The sequence below is a fragment of the Lathamus discolor genome, chromosome 2, assembly GCF_037157495.1.
Source record: "Lathamus discolor isolate bLatDis1 chromosome 2, bLatDis1.hap1, whole genome shotgun sequence".
NCBI lineage: Eukaryota > Metazoa > Chordata > Aves > Psittaciformes > Psittacidae > Lathamus > Lathamus discolor.
Genome location: NC_088885.1, coordinates 22,150,874 through 22,166,057, shown reverse-complemented (window position 1 = coordinate 22,166,057; position 15,184 = coordinate 22,150,874). Strand labels below are relative to the sequence as shown.

General features: G+C 41.8%; 1 protein-coding gene across 12 annotated transcripts in view; it reads right to left on the bottom strand.

The window, feature by feature from the left end:
• Positions 1-15,184, bottom strand: part of RARB (retinoic acid receptor beta) — a 327,327-nt gene that overhangs the window by 86,730 nt on the left and 225,413 nt on the right. For 2 of the 12 annotated variants that reach the window (XM_065666121.1, XM_065666122.1), the window contains exon 1: positions 6,579-7,194. The exons of 9 other annotated variants lie outside the window; for them this stretch is intronic. In XM_065666121.1, the coding sequence (XP_065522193.1) occupies positions 6,579-6,735 (157 nt within the window). In that variant the 5' untranslated portion in view covers positions 6,736-7,194. Of the gene's footprint in view, positions 1-6,578; positions 7,195-15,184 lie in introns of those variants that run through there. One more of the 12 variants, XM_065666124.1, reaches the window with a different exon arrangement.

Below are 15,184 nucleotides of genomic sequence, written 5' to 3'. Positions count from 1 at the left end.
AATGTGTTTCCAAACCACATGATATCCTTATCAGATTGTCATGTACAAGGGAGGTTCTCACACAGGGACCCCATGCTGGTGAGCTGCTGCGAGCTGCCCCGTCATATGATGCAAGTTCCGCTCCTATTCAGATTACTAAAATGAGCTGAAGGAAGCTAGATTTTCCCCTCTTTTCTCTTCCTCAGAATAAGCACAATGCACAGTGACCACAATCATATTAATCTGCTGCCACTGGGAATCAATCCTGAGCAGCTGCTAATGATGAGAGACTATATGAAGAGATAATTTTGCTATTAAAATCTATACTACCACAAGTTTGAAACCACTCAGATAAGTAAGTGATGAGTGGACTTTAATGCAAGGAAGCAAACTGAGAATCAGGGAAATCCAAGGCAGACAAAATACAGGGACAAAACCTCGGCTGACTTGTAAATTTATAGAAAGAGTAATGTTTTTATAAGCAAAGTCCTACTTTGTTTATTATAGTGTCTCTATTTCCACTGTCAATGTTCTGAACTCTGTCATGTAATTACTTTTTCACACAGCTTGGGGACAGTGGGGAAGTCCTTTAAGAATTTTTAACATTAAATGAAGGTTCTAAGTAGCATTTGGTCATTTCAGTATATTGCCTGTTTTTTAAAGTGCTGAGGGAGCTCCTAGATGCCCAGCATATTTGGAAATGAAGCCATGAAATGTGGATTTAGGATGCTAACTTTAGGCTACTGTTTCTGACATTCTTAACTTTTGAAACGTTATTTGCTCATGCAAAGACAGGTAATAAAATCCCAAACCTTAGATTATTTTTAAAGAGACAATTTAAACCCCACGTTTTTGGTTGAAAGCTTTTTGCTGATTACAATTAAGAGGAATAGCTAAGATTACTGTGACTGAAAAACTGCACAGAAGAATCATTTCCACATGATACCAGATTGTTTATTTTGTACCAAGAATATGGTTCTCATAAAAAGGCAGCAGCAGATGAAAGACATTACTCTTGGTTTGCCTGCTAGAAAATCCAGCTTTGCTGCCCTCCTGCCTATACCGTTTCTTGCAGTACAGAGAAAATGATTATTCTGTTACTTTAGAATAGTTTTGAGCATTTTGTGGGTTGTATTTTCATGGTTCCATTTGGTTTGAAAGGGCTTGGATTTCAGCAAGAAGTGGCATGGGTCACAGTGCATGGGGACAGACTTCATGCACGTGAGCAAAGGTCAGAATCAATCATAGCTTTGTATTTCCAGGCCTATTACTTTTGGCAGTTTTCCCTGCCAGAAGGGGCTAAAATATTTGCTTCCCAAAAGGACTAAATATCAATAGGGGGCAGGAATATAGTCAGCTTCTCAACCACGCAGCAGTGAGAAATGAGGGAAACAGATCTCCTTGCCGTAGCCACTACGTCATCTAAACGTTAGATGCAACATTTGCAGCAAAAAGTTGAAAGATTTCACAGCACAGTGACTTGAAAAGGACAATAGGCCTATTTAGGCAATTATATTATGCAGGCTTTGTTATTAGGCAGCCCTGCTCAGTCCCAGAAAGTCTGGATAATCAAAAGTGTCCAAGTACAGGAAGGGGAAAAGTACAACCCCACCCTCCCACACAGCCGCTGCCAGGACCTCTGGATTTGAAGGGTAAAGTCTATTTACCGAAGCTCCTTGGCCATTTTATGCATCAACTGATATCCTTCCTCATGGGGCTGCACGCTACAGCCTAGCAAAGCTCTGGAAAGCCTTCTGAAACCACAGCTAATTTGGCCCCAGCCGCCCACCCTTGTAGATTTGCTGCTCGGAGGCTGCTGCCAGCCCCCTAAGGCAGAAACTGTGAGGGGGAGAGGGATGCTCCCCCCTACTCGCACGCATACCAGCACTGGTCCTCATGGCCAAACAGATCTCACAATTCATGGTAGTTGTGCTCTGCTTTTGAGGTCTCAATAGGATGGGGCACGGCGCAGCCAACCACGGCAGACAGCAGTCCCGAGTACAATGTCTTTTTCACAACCCCGCTCCCAAATCGAAATGCTGGCTGTGTAACACAGCCACACTCCATCGCCTGTGTAAAGGGCAGTATATAAATTAGACCTGAGCAAAAACAGTCACTTGGGATGTTTAGGAGAGGTGGAAGCATAACCACCAACCGGGGCACCTCTCTCCATAGAGCCTGGTGCAGGCATGACACACACATGGTTAAGGAAGACAGCTCAGCAGTAAGCAGGGATTTAACTGGACATGAGGATGACTAACTTTGCTGTCTGAAACATTATCTCTTCTCTTTCAACTCCTTAACTTCACCATAACCCTCTTCGAGGCAAAGCAGCACCATGATAGCCTGGCTTTGTTTTGACAAGTTGCACCTTGGCTGCACAGACTCATTAGGCAAGCAGGGAATCACCCAAAGATATATTGCTTTTCCTCCACGCTTACCCACTCGGACTTCACCAGCAAACACCTCTCATCATTTTTGCCTGCTGGAGTTTTTGACAGTGGTGTATGTCCATTACAGTTTTCCTGTGCCAGCAGCATTTTCCTGATACAGGCTGACTGTATCAGGGTCCACCTAGAGAACAGTTGTTCTCATTTCAATTAATCTGGAAGAAAAATATGCACTTTTTTTTAATGAAGGGGATCAGAAATAAACTCTCCTCATCACATATTTCAGGGTATTAAGCTAAGAGTATAAAAATATAAAACAAAGACTGTATCCCTGAGCAAATCAGTCCTAGAGATTTAGCTGTAAGTTTATAGATGAACTTTAAAGAAAATAGCCTGGTTCAAGCAGATCTTGCCTTCTGGGCACTAGCAAACACACCTGCAGCAATTTGATACTTGGGAATGCAGATTACAAGTTCTTCACTTGAAATTGTTTGTTTTTAAATTCAGAAAGATGAAAGAAAATTAAGTACTGAGCATTTTTTTTTCTGTTGAGCACAGATGTTTCCAGTGCTTGCAGGGAACAAGAACCTGACCCAAAAGTTGCAATAATCCAGAATTCAGAAGGAAAATGCACGCCCGCCTTCTAGAGTCAATCTTCACAAACTTTCTGAGAGTTAATACCTGCTAGATCCTCTCCAGGAAAACACTTCCCACCAAACTGAAATAAGAACTGTATACTCTGCAAGCCTCGACATCCTATTATGTTCTGCTGCCATATCTATAACTTTTGCATTCATCAAATTTCTTATTCTTCTAAGTCTAACAACACACGGGAGGGCAGTAGTTTTCTACTTGATATAATTAGCTGAAACACTACATGCTGCCAAACAAACTTACTCTTGTTTGGGGCCTGCTGATTTGTTTTTTTTGCCTGTTTAATTAATGGAGACTAATGAAGATGTTTTTTAATAGGCTTTTCTAAGGCCAAATCACCAGTCCTTGCAGATCATCTCCCATGGCCTGTCCTGTTCCCACTTCAGCAGTATTTAGTTAGCTCACGTTTCACCAAAAGTTACTAGTTTTCTCTCAATATGCGTTGCTGCTGCACTATGAGGGAGTAGAAAATTCTACATTACTTGAAAAAAAGTCTGAATTGCTCATTCTTGCACTATTTACTATTTTGTTGTCATAAGAACTATTCTGGTCTGATTTGATTACTGACCTGACTTTTATCTTATGCGAAAAGGTGTGAGAATGACTCAAGATTATAAGTGCAGCCGATTCTACTCTCATTTCTGAGTATTTCTTTGCATTTAATATTTCTTTGCAAATAAATAATTTCCTTTTAAATTCACAATATCTAAAATCACATAAAACATACAGAGCACAAAACTGGGTTATTTTGTGTGTGCTCTTAACACATCTTGCAACATACAGTGGCTAATGTTTGCAAAACACGTAGCAGGTTTTTCCTCCCACAGGCAGTAGGAAAAAAATGCCACACAAGTTAAGGTCGTGTGTGTTGTGCCTTACCCTCTATTTTTACTTTGCAGACCCTTGTGGACTAGCAAATTTGTGATGCTGCAGGAGTGTGCTTGATTAGTGAATCGTAATGGGATTAACATACTGAAGATGTACTGAAGTTGGAGACCCAAAGCATTTAACTCTAACCCCTGCAATTGCCAGTTCTGCCAGCATCTGAGCTGAAACCCTGATGCTGTCTGGGATTGTTACTGGCCTGTTCAGAATCTGCACTATCCATGTATTATTCCCTCAACAACCATTTACCTTTTACTCTACAATCACATCTTTATCAAAGCAATATTTCTAAGGCCTAAAGCAATAGCTGCAGGTGTCCTGCTTTTATGGCAGAGCCAAAAATAAAACAACAAACTAGACCAAAAAAACTATCACATGCCTAGCACTTTCAAAATTTGGCTACAATTACACTGAATTAAATTACAGAGGTCTTCATAAAAACAGAGAATCAGGAAACAGTCAAGTTAATGTTAAACATTGCTATCTTTGTATTTACAAGCACTGGAGCAACGTTTAAACCATTAAAAGTTTTCTGCACCACAGAAATTCTGGTTTTGTCATTATTTTTATGAGATGCAAGATAAAATCTTACACGTTGAGAGAATTTTAGTGTTTTATAATCCCCTTACATGTATTTACCCATACACATAAAGTGCTTACACTTTCATCAAAATTAAAACCAAAGCTTTTTCTACAAATCAAAGAGAATTATTCATTTGGACCTTAACTAAACTGCTTTTCCACATTTCTATACCATTAACTTTCACAGTTCAGATTACAGCCAATGTATTATGATTCAGGTTTCAGCCTGATTTTAAATTCCCATGCAGTGAAGATTAATCCTATTGCTTACAAAGTTACAAGACTGGATTCCTGAATGCATTTTCCTGTATTTTTTATTTACTCTTGTTAATACGAGTTCTTTGATTAACTAAACTTTGCTGTTATCAACACTTGCCTCTTATCACAGGCCCTAGGCAAATGACATATTTACCACTCATTCCATTCTGATAAGGGTAATCCTGTGTTTAACTTGCCCAAGAACAAGTACCATATATTTTGTTTTTAAGAATCCTGCTTCTAGGTATTAACAACATACAACAGAATGAGCAGGGCATTTTGAAGCCAGAAGTTATTTAAAGAACATTTTGCGAACGTAAGCTTTTTAACAACAGCATATGCCTCCTACTCCAGGAAAGTTTATTTAATTCCAGGTTCCGTAATATCACCACTGAAGTTATACTAAAATTTAAACTATGGAAGGATGAAAATACCTTTTTAGTAAAACATCTGTTTGGGCTTTTATTTTTTGTTTCCCCTAACTGAAGCTCTCCATAGCTAGAAAAAGCTTTGTTTTGTATCTTGTTTGAAGCATTTTGAAAACAGCACGGAGAAAATAAACATCCCATGCTGAACTTCACAGCTCATTTTAGTTGTAAAGACATCAAAACATTTGCAGTGTGGTAGGCTGGTAGTCACTGAGTTTTACAATTCTCTTTTCATTACTCAACCCACACAAACGTCATATGGTGACTGAAAACTTTTAAGCACAGTGAAAAACACTTTCACAAAACATTTTTTATGTTCCGCCCTCCAGCCTTTTGAAATAAACCTTATTGAAGGAAAAACTATTTAATTCCTAGGTAACTTTTTAACGTCCTGCAGAACAGTTTAAAAAAAGAATTATACAGTTAATGGTGTACTGAAGTGCCTGAGAGTGTGCTAAAAACGTTTTGATAGATAGCCAAGTCATTTATCTACATCACCGTCAGAGCAGTGAAGCATCCTGCAAGCTTTTATAAGCTGTATAAGGTGATGCTTTCTGGCACTTTTTGTCATTTCTCAAACTTTAAACGGAGGTGATAAAATACTGCCAGTGTTAACCATCTATGTACTTCAGCAACAAAACAAGACCCTATAATCTAATAATGCATTTTCAGAAGTGTCCTGCCACTAACTCTCCCTCCTCCGTTACCAGTGCGACGCTGCCTGAATCTCAAGGTATAGAAATAATTGATGGTTAAACTCAAAGGGTGTTCACAGTAAGTAGTTTTCTAGCAAAACAGCAACTTCTTAGAGCAACAAAGTGAAGAGGAAAGGTGGCAGCAAGGTCAGTACAAAGAAATATTGCCTTTTCTTAGGAAACTTAAAACTACTGTCTGATTTTTGGAATGGCATCTACCCAATTCCATGCCTTTTCAAGAACTGTTCAGAGCAGTATTTTAATTGCTTGGCTGCTCTGCTAAAATGCACTTTGAGACAACACGCATCTAGATTATCAGAAGTGCGATAAAATTAGATTAAGGAGACACAGAAAAAAAACTACCATAGAGATGTTATGTAAATTTGTCCTTCACTGATTGGAGTTTTGCAAGTTATTTGCCGTACTACATTATAATTTTATGTGCTCCTGCTTGGCTCCACAACTGTTGTTAGGATCAATATGCTACATGAGAAGGGATAAACAAAAAGCAGTCTGGTGCTTCTTTGCTTTTTTCTTTCTTGACAAAAGGAGAAAAAAAGCTTGCAAACCACACTTTACACAAAACCTCCCTCCCCCCATTATCCCTATGCTTAATTAAAAATATTGATGTTTCAAATACACAATAACAACAACAACAACAATAATAACAGCAGCTTTAAATTGGAAAAATAACAGTTGGGACCTACATTGAGCACTGTGTCGGTGTTGCCACTCTGTTTGTGCCAATCCACTGAAGCATGCTTTGAGAGCCTTCTCCTGGAGCATGCAGGAAGACGGACTCGCAGTGTAGAAATCCAGCATCTGAGCAGGGCTCACTGCTAGAACATCCATACAGTCAAACATGATTCCCCCTGCACAGAATGCCTGCAAAAGTGCTTTCCTCTAGGTGTAGAGGGAAATGGCACATAAAAGTACACCCAACTCCATCAAACTCTGCCCCTTTTTTGGCACGTAGGCTGTTGGTCTTTTTCCCAGACCAGAATCATGAATTATGACAGACAACACAGCTAAAAGCCTGTAATTGATCCAAATGATCATTTACCATTTTCCAGACTGCCCAGCCAATCCAGCAAGATGGGGGGAAGCAAGCGGCATTCCAAGTTTTAGTTATTACGAATTTCCCCCCAAAATCTCTTTAGACTCAGTCCCACTCCTCGGGCGCTCGCCGGGTGCGTGCCGTGTCCCGCGTTGTGCCGATCACCCGCCTCCCCAGGATAAAACAGCTCCGGCAGGGACTCGGGATCCCCCTCGGCTGTGAATAGATGCTTCTGCCTCTGAACAGCTCACTTCCTACTACTTGTGTCACAGGGAATGAAAGATTGAATTGCCTAATATATGCGAGTGAACTTTCCGTGAACCCTTCCCAGGCTGCTAACCTTCAAATGACCCAAGCGGTCTGACATCACCAGCTCCCAGGATTCTCACACGCCTTCACAACTCCCAGCAGCCCTGCAAACAAGCAGGCAGGCGAAAGCGGGCGGGCGGGCAGGCAAAGGCTAGCCCCAGCGCTGGTGCGGAGCGGGCACAGCCGCGGCGGGCGCGGACCGGGAGCCAACTTGCAAACAGACCCGCAATAATAAAGTCCCCAAAGCCCAGAGCAACCAAAAGCCAGAGGAGGAGGGGAGCTGGGGCAGCGGTGTTTTTGGACGTTGTAGAGAATGAAGCTCAATCTGCTAAAACTTCTGTGCCTGCCCCCCTCCCCCCGCCCCATTCCTTCCTTTAGCAGAGAGGCCATGAGTGAGGCGCAGACGTCTGCTGCTGTACCAAGGCTTTGGTCTGCGCTTCAACTAACGCAGTGGCAGGACTGGACTCGGAGCAGCCTCACACCCTAACGCAGCCCCTGTGCACACCAGCGCGGACCCCTGCTCAGTGCCATCAGCTGAGACACGGCTGGTGCCAGTCCTACTCCTGCAGAGACCTCACAGGCCATTCCCTCCTCGGGTGTGTGTGGGGGTCAGGTCCATCTTTCATCCCTTAACCCTGGCTCCTAAACCCCGCAAGCGCTTCCAGGTCTCCCCAGTGGGCCAGATTTGGCAGGCGCCATTGCCCAGGAGAGCCTGCCCTCACCATTCAGCTCCGAGGCAGCCACACATCCCCTCTTCTCCCCCGCCCAGCTGCCGGTGAGTCCTGCCTGTCTCTGATTAGCAGAGAGGGGCTGGTGTCGGTCGTGTGGCCCTGGAGGGGTTGTATCAGCTTTCAGAGGGCTAATGAGCCCCAGCTCCCCAGGAGGGCAGAAAGGCCACGAGCAGGTGCCTGGGGAACAGGACCCACACCAGGGTGGTGGGAGGGCAGATCATGGCTGCCCCTCACAGCCAGTTTGAAGGCATGGGGCCAAGTCCCACCAAAACACCCACTGAGGTCTCTGCAAAACCACGCTGCTGGCAGCCCTCCCTCACGGCCGGACTACCCGTCAAGGCCTTCCCAAGGGTTGTGCTGGCGCACCGTCCGCAGCCAGCCAGCAGGTAGCCCTGTGCTTTTCAGGTAGATAAGCACTTTCTGCAATGTCCTGCTCACAAAGACTCCATCGAGACCTCCGCCAATCCTTACTCCTATGGACACTTACTAATAAAAACCAACAGCCTAGAAACACTCCCTCAGCCCACCGGAAAGCACATGAGCTCAACAGCCACGTGCACGCTTTCATTTTAAGCAAATGAGTCAAGTTTCCTCAGCCCCTTTGTACTGAGCACCAGTCCAGAGCCAGGTTTCCCGAGGCATGGAGAAGCCTCACTTCCCACCCCAAAGCTAGCTGGGGTTCAGAAACTGGGAAACAAACCCTTTGATTACTGCCTGTAAGCCCAAGACGGGAGTCAGGCGGAGCAGGGGATGCTATGTGCAGACATGGCACACAACTGGTGACTGTAAAGACACACCAGGGAGAGTCTCATTGTGGGACCTGCACAGCCACTTTAATGAATGCAGTGTCCCCTCTCCACAAAAAGTCCTTTGATGAACCGAAAGCTCTCTGACAGTGCATGCTGATTGTATTAACAAAACTTTTACACATGTTTGGGAATTCAATAAGAAACCAAAACACAACAAAGCCCTCCATACAGCGCATACTTGTTCCCTGAAACTGATACACCCACACTGAAAACCAGCGGCCAGCAAAAAGACCTGCTGCAATCTGGGAGGAAATGCACGTGAAGAGATAAAACCAAAAGCTTTTCTTACTTAGCCTCCTTCCCCTCCAAGGGGAGAGCTCTGGCTGTCCCTGCAGCAGGCAGCCTCTCCCTCTTCCCGTCTTCCCTCCAGGCAGAACAGTTATAAATGCTGGAGTTCAATAGCATCTTTTTAAGGACTGTCTCGGTCCATTGAGGTGTCCTCGCCCTGCTTAAGAAGCCCCTGCACTCTGCAAGCCAAAAGTTATGCACAGCACACACTTACTGAAAAAGCCATCCATCAGGGAAGGGTTGTTTAAACCATTTCAGCCCAGCAAGCAGCATTCGCTGTGTCAAAAAGGCGAGCAGAAAAGCAGGTAAATTTTTGTTCAAAACTCAGCTGGCCATGTTGCTACAATTTTGGTTTGAGTAGCAAAGCTAAATTAAAAGGCACTATTTTCTAACTAGATAACGCAGGATGCACGAGAAGTTTGGAATCTGTGTAACACGCTGCCACAAAAATAACTGGAAAGGATGACACACAACACAGTATGTTTTGTCAGCCTCCAGTTTAGGGAGAAAACAGCATCTTGTAAGGACCAAGACTCTTGGAACAATTTAAGCTTACGCCAAGAAAAACATATTTCCCATGTGAGTCAAAATAAACAAAATCAGACAAACAGAAATACAGTTATGTTTATTCCATTAGCATATTGTATTTAAAAATAAAACCTGCCCATTTTACCTCAAAATGTAGACTGGCAACTTCTGAAAGTGAATGTCAGGAAGTCACACCTTACTGTGTGTGAATTCAAAAAGATGGCTTTTTCTCACTGTCTCTAAATGAGCCAGGTAGCTCTCATGTTTTATTACAAATAATAGTTGTGCTAATGCTTATACTTATTACTAAAAGCACATGCAATTAAGAAATCCTTCAAATAGCCTCATGGTTTGCTCACATACTATTTCTACAATACAGTAATTTATGTATCTCATATTTCAAGCGTGGCACTTGTTTTTCTTAAACAGATTATCAGGAAAAGCTACATTCATAAAATGGGGTATTTTCTAATTTAGACCAGGATTAACCATGATTATTGTGATAACTAGTAGCCCTCTAATTCAAATGCAATGAAACATTAAGTGTTGCCACATACTTTAAATGCCTACCCAGCTCCCTTAGAGGTGTGAGTAGGCAACAGCTCTCCAATATCTTCCACTTTATCTGTGTAAAGAAATTGTGATTTCACATCACCGCTTTGATCTGTTTTCTCTCAGACTATGATGGCAGAAACTTTACAATAAACATATTCTTAGCCACAAGTGAAATAAAAAGCAAAAGTTCAAGTCAGAAATCTATTTCCTCTGGTGTTACTGTATATCTGTCAGTGTGACATAACACATTTGAAACCCATAATCATAAAACAAAAATTTACAGCCAAGGTTTAGGGTCTACATCTGTTTCTCTGGTTTTTGTACTGCAATTACCCACTGGACAATTCAGAAAGCAGCACTATGAATCATGTACTGCACACATGTTTGTGCTGGTCACTTTTTCGTTAATACGAGAGAGTGAGCGTGCCGTAATATGCTTCACCAAGAGAAGGAGAGCATTAACTGGAATTAGGATAAGTGCACTGGGCTCTCTAACAAAAATTACTTTACTAGAAGGAACAGAGTATTCCTGGAATATTACAGGCATATTTATAGGATGGAAAAATTAAGTATTACATGCAAAAATTCTCCCAAATGAAGTACCTCAGGGGCAGCAGACTTTTTTTTTTTTTTTGCATGCATTTTACTATTAATCAAATGTAGCACTCTCTTGAAACAGTTTTGACAGCAGAGTAAATGGTTACTAGTGAATGATGTTTGTGTTTAAGCAATGAAAGCAGAGACAAAGTGATGTTTTCTTCTACTCCCTAGGCAAGAGCTGACACTAAGCTTGCTGCCTCAGCTTTGATACTCACAGATTCCTTTGTGTCAGTTGCTGGGAGAATCACTGGCAGTTCACTAACCCTGCCTCACACACAGAGGCTTTGATTTTTACCTCTTCATTGAGAATAGATGTTAATATGAAACAGTACTTGTCTGCCTTGGCATGTTTCTCACCCCCCTCCAAGTAGTGGTCCAGGGTCTCAAAATCTGAAGATCTGTTTCCCCCCAACACATGTATTTTTTTTAGTGTAGACGGATGTCTTCCTTGCATCTCAAGCACATGAATGATGTCAAAAGATTATGGGAAAAAAAAATCACTGAGTCGCAACAGAATCGCTGAATATGTAAAACTCCAAGGTAGTCCTGGGGAAATGGGTATCAATCCTGAGGAAGAACTGCCCTGAAGAAAACAGTAAAGTTACTGGCACGAAATGGCACAAATGACAGAAAAAACACAGAAAAGTAGGAATTACAGTGACATTAAATCAAAAAGTGGGGGGGGTTCTGACTGCTGTATGCTACTTACGCACAGCTCGCAATGACTGAAACAGGAATTTGCACGTAACAGGAAGAGTTACTTCAGGCCTGAAGTATAACAGCAACTGGCAAAAGACTACTCATTGCAGAGCAGTATTTTATTTTAGATGGGAAAAACAGAGTTAGTCAGCTCCAAACCCAGAACTCGGGCATGCAACCAGTGTGCGAGCCACTTAGCGATAAAGGCTTTTTGTCTGTTTTAATCAGTGGGTATGCATTCATAAAGATGCCTTTAAAGCTGATTGCTTAACTTAAAGGCTATAAAAATAATTCATCTCCACAAACTTGAGCACATGACCACATTTCTTAGAATCCAGACTGCATTGTACACTCCTTTGGCCCAGAGCCAGGGGAAGAGAACTGCCCTAAATGATAAAACTGGAAGTGTATCTGGTTCAGCAATCCATTTCTAAGAGTGATTGCTACTAGATCTAGGGAAAACACAGGAATCCCTAGTGAGTGGCAGAGTACAACTCACCCATAGGTCCTCTAATAGCCTGTTCTGTAACAACAGATCACTTAAGCATTAAAGCATGAGATTTAATATCCTTTCCAAATTTTTTGGAAATAGTCCTGATGTTCTAGATATGCACATATAGCCCATGTCTTTTTGGATTGTGATCAGTTCAAATGTCACAGAAGGAGATAGCAAGTTAATGGGCTGTGAGATGAAGGATAAGTGTATTTTTTAAAACACTGCAGAACTCATCCATGTTGCAAATAGAGGAAAACACAGACCAAACTGCACCTGAGGCACAAAACGTGGACTGCTGTAGCCTCCAGAAAGGTTGGCATCATGTGCCTGAAGAGCAGATGACATGCATTTTTGAAACACATACAAAGAAAAAGCATTATTACATTAAAAATTGCCTACATACTGACTGTATACTTGCTGTTTAGGAAGATCCTGCAGTGCAAACACCACTGCTAAATGGAAAGGGAGGAAAGGAGAGGAAAAAAGTTTGCTTCATTTTGTTTTCTTTTTAAATGACCAGAAGCTCTTGTTTCAAGGTTTAGCCAAGAAAAGAGATTTTCACTGCTAGCCTATAAATCCCTCAAAACATTGAGTTATAATGAAAATCCTGAGGTAACTGGAGTGCCATGCATGGCACTGACACATTACATTATATAATCCAGGGAAAATGAGGGATGTGAGATCTATAAAGTGTAAGTAGAAGCAAGATGTAGGAAAGAGCAGAAGAGTAAGTAGAAATATTGAATATTAAACTGTAGAGAATACTACTTCTAACAATAAAGTTTCCTATATGCTGAATATGCATACAGGTGTAGTATATTGGCTGAAGGTGAAAGAGCCCAGAGCTCCATTAAAAAGAAAATAAAGATTCCAAAAGGCTATTCGAGTAACTGTTTTATTTCTGTATTTTTTTAAGGAGGGGGCGCGAGAAGGAAAGAGTTACCTAATAAAAGGATAGCATTTCCTGATGTTCTGAAATCCTGAAAGGTGCCTCACAGTGTGTAAGTAAATAAAATGCAGAATAAATTGAGTTCCAAATGGAGAGAACTTACAACCCGTAGTTGTATCCAGAATCAGAATAGAAATTGAGACAACAGTATTTCTAGAGGTTCACTAATGGCAGTTTAAATTCTTAATGGAAAATTAGCCCTAGTTTTTTTCCAACAAAAGACCAAAGTTACCAAGAAGTAATTGGAACTACAACTCAGCGCAGACATACATCCCAACAAAGACTAAACCTCACTTAAGCCCTGTTTAACTTAAGACAAACTTAAGCAGCATTTAGGACTTGTGCTCCTGCACTGCTGCAGGGGCAGCCTAGATAGAGGGATCCCAGAGACCAGCAACAGCCAGAAACACACTTGTGCAGACTTCTGGTCACATAAAGTCTGATAAAGATTGGATTGGATTATGCCATTAGTGGAAACTGCAGTAGATCTACAGCTTGGCAGCCTGACACACGTATTCATGCAAATTCAATTCCCGCTTAACTAGCTCCCAAACCTGCATCAAACACTGAAAAAGCAGTCCAATATCCTGTCTGTGGGCATCTTAAAAAGCAGAATGATGGAATGACTGGAAAATGTGCTGGCATAGCTCCCTGGCTAGCAGGTATAATAATAACAATGTGGTGACACCACCTGAAATCCATTGATAATGATGGTCATTATGACAACACCTCTGCTCTGCCTGTTGCACTAACACACTGTTCAATCACACTTTTGTTTTAATATGCAGATGTATTTTCAGTTTGGGGTACAGCATGCACTAATTTTTACTGTAAATGAGGCAAGATTACCTAGAAACTTATGCATGTATTTAGCAAATCAGCATCCCTTTTCTTTTGTAGCATATGTGCCATCGATGCTGTGTGAATTAACTAAGGGCACATGTCCTCTCATCTCAGGGTCATTATTATCACTGTAGCTATACTGACTAGCCTGAAAAGTAAACTTTGCTAACAGGGGCAGTTTTACAAGCCTACAGGTTAACATAATGTAACTACTGCTGAGCAGGTAGGGGTGTCTGTACATCCCCTTCATGCAACAATAACTCCCCATGGCTGAGCTGTTGCAGGTACAACTCTCTCAGATTGCCTTCTCACCCAACATTGTTACACCAATGTAACAGTCAAAGGTAGACAAGATCTCCGCAAAAATCAGGCCGGCCCACACTCCACTTGCATTCAGAACAAGCAATGGCAGCATGCAAAATGTTTGCTGGTTTCCAAACTCTACTAGAATACACCTAACAGATTGTTCTTTGGTGCATTCCTTGAATTCTACTTGACTTCTGCAATTTAAGCCCACAAAGAAAAATCCGTGTGATCTCAACCTGCTTCATTAAGCTAGTCCTATATGAGTAAATTGATCTGCAAATTCCCATATTCTTGGTCTGCAAAATTCCCATATTGGGCCACAGAAAAGATATTGTCCAGACATATGGCTATACTTATGGAATCACAACTGACACACATGCTTTAATCAAAGAGGACTTACAGAGCTGGAATGCAGTTACAGACTGTGGTGGTCAGCAGCATATTGCCCAGCAACTGTGAAGTATCATGAATTTTTTGCCCTCATGGGACCTTTTGTGCTATGTATAGTGGAGGATGCGCAATGTGGTCTCTGAGCACGTAATGCATATCAGGCTTCACAGTCTATAAAACTATCAATTCTACTTCGCATAAACCAGACCAAAACTCTTCATTTTGATATCTTGAGCCTGCTTCTGACTGAACAATTCTGCACAGACCTTGCCATCACACTGAAAAAACCCATTACTTTTAATCCATCCACAGTTTGGGGCAAATATCTTAAGAACAGGCTTCCCATTCATCGACACTGATTTTCCACATATTCTCATCAGGCTACCAGAAGAACAGATTTCACCCATTTTTATACAGGGTCGTGTAAATAAGAATGTGTGCATGTAAACTCTTTCCTTCGCAAAAGTGGTTCTGAGATCTTGCCCTTGCTGTATTCATCCATTGTCTTTGGCATGAAGTATCACAAAGGATATGCCAGAAGACAGGGTTATGGCCCAACTTCTTCAAGGAATTATTGAGATTGATGGATGGGGAAAGTAAGCCTAAACTCACAGGAGGTTTAGTAACAAGGATAAGGCATGTGCACACTCCCAATTCTGGGAAATGTGTTGGAATTATCCTTAAAAAAGCACAGCATTGTGTTATTTACAACCAGATCCTAAGTGGCTAGACTAAATGACAAGTTACTGAATA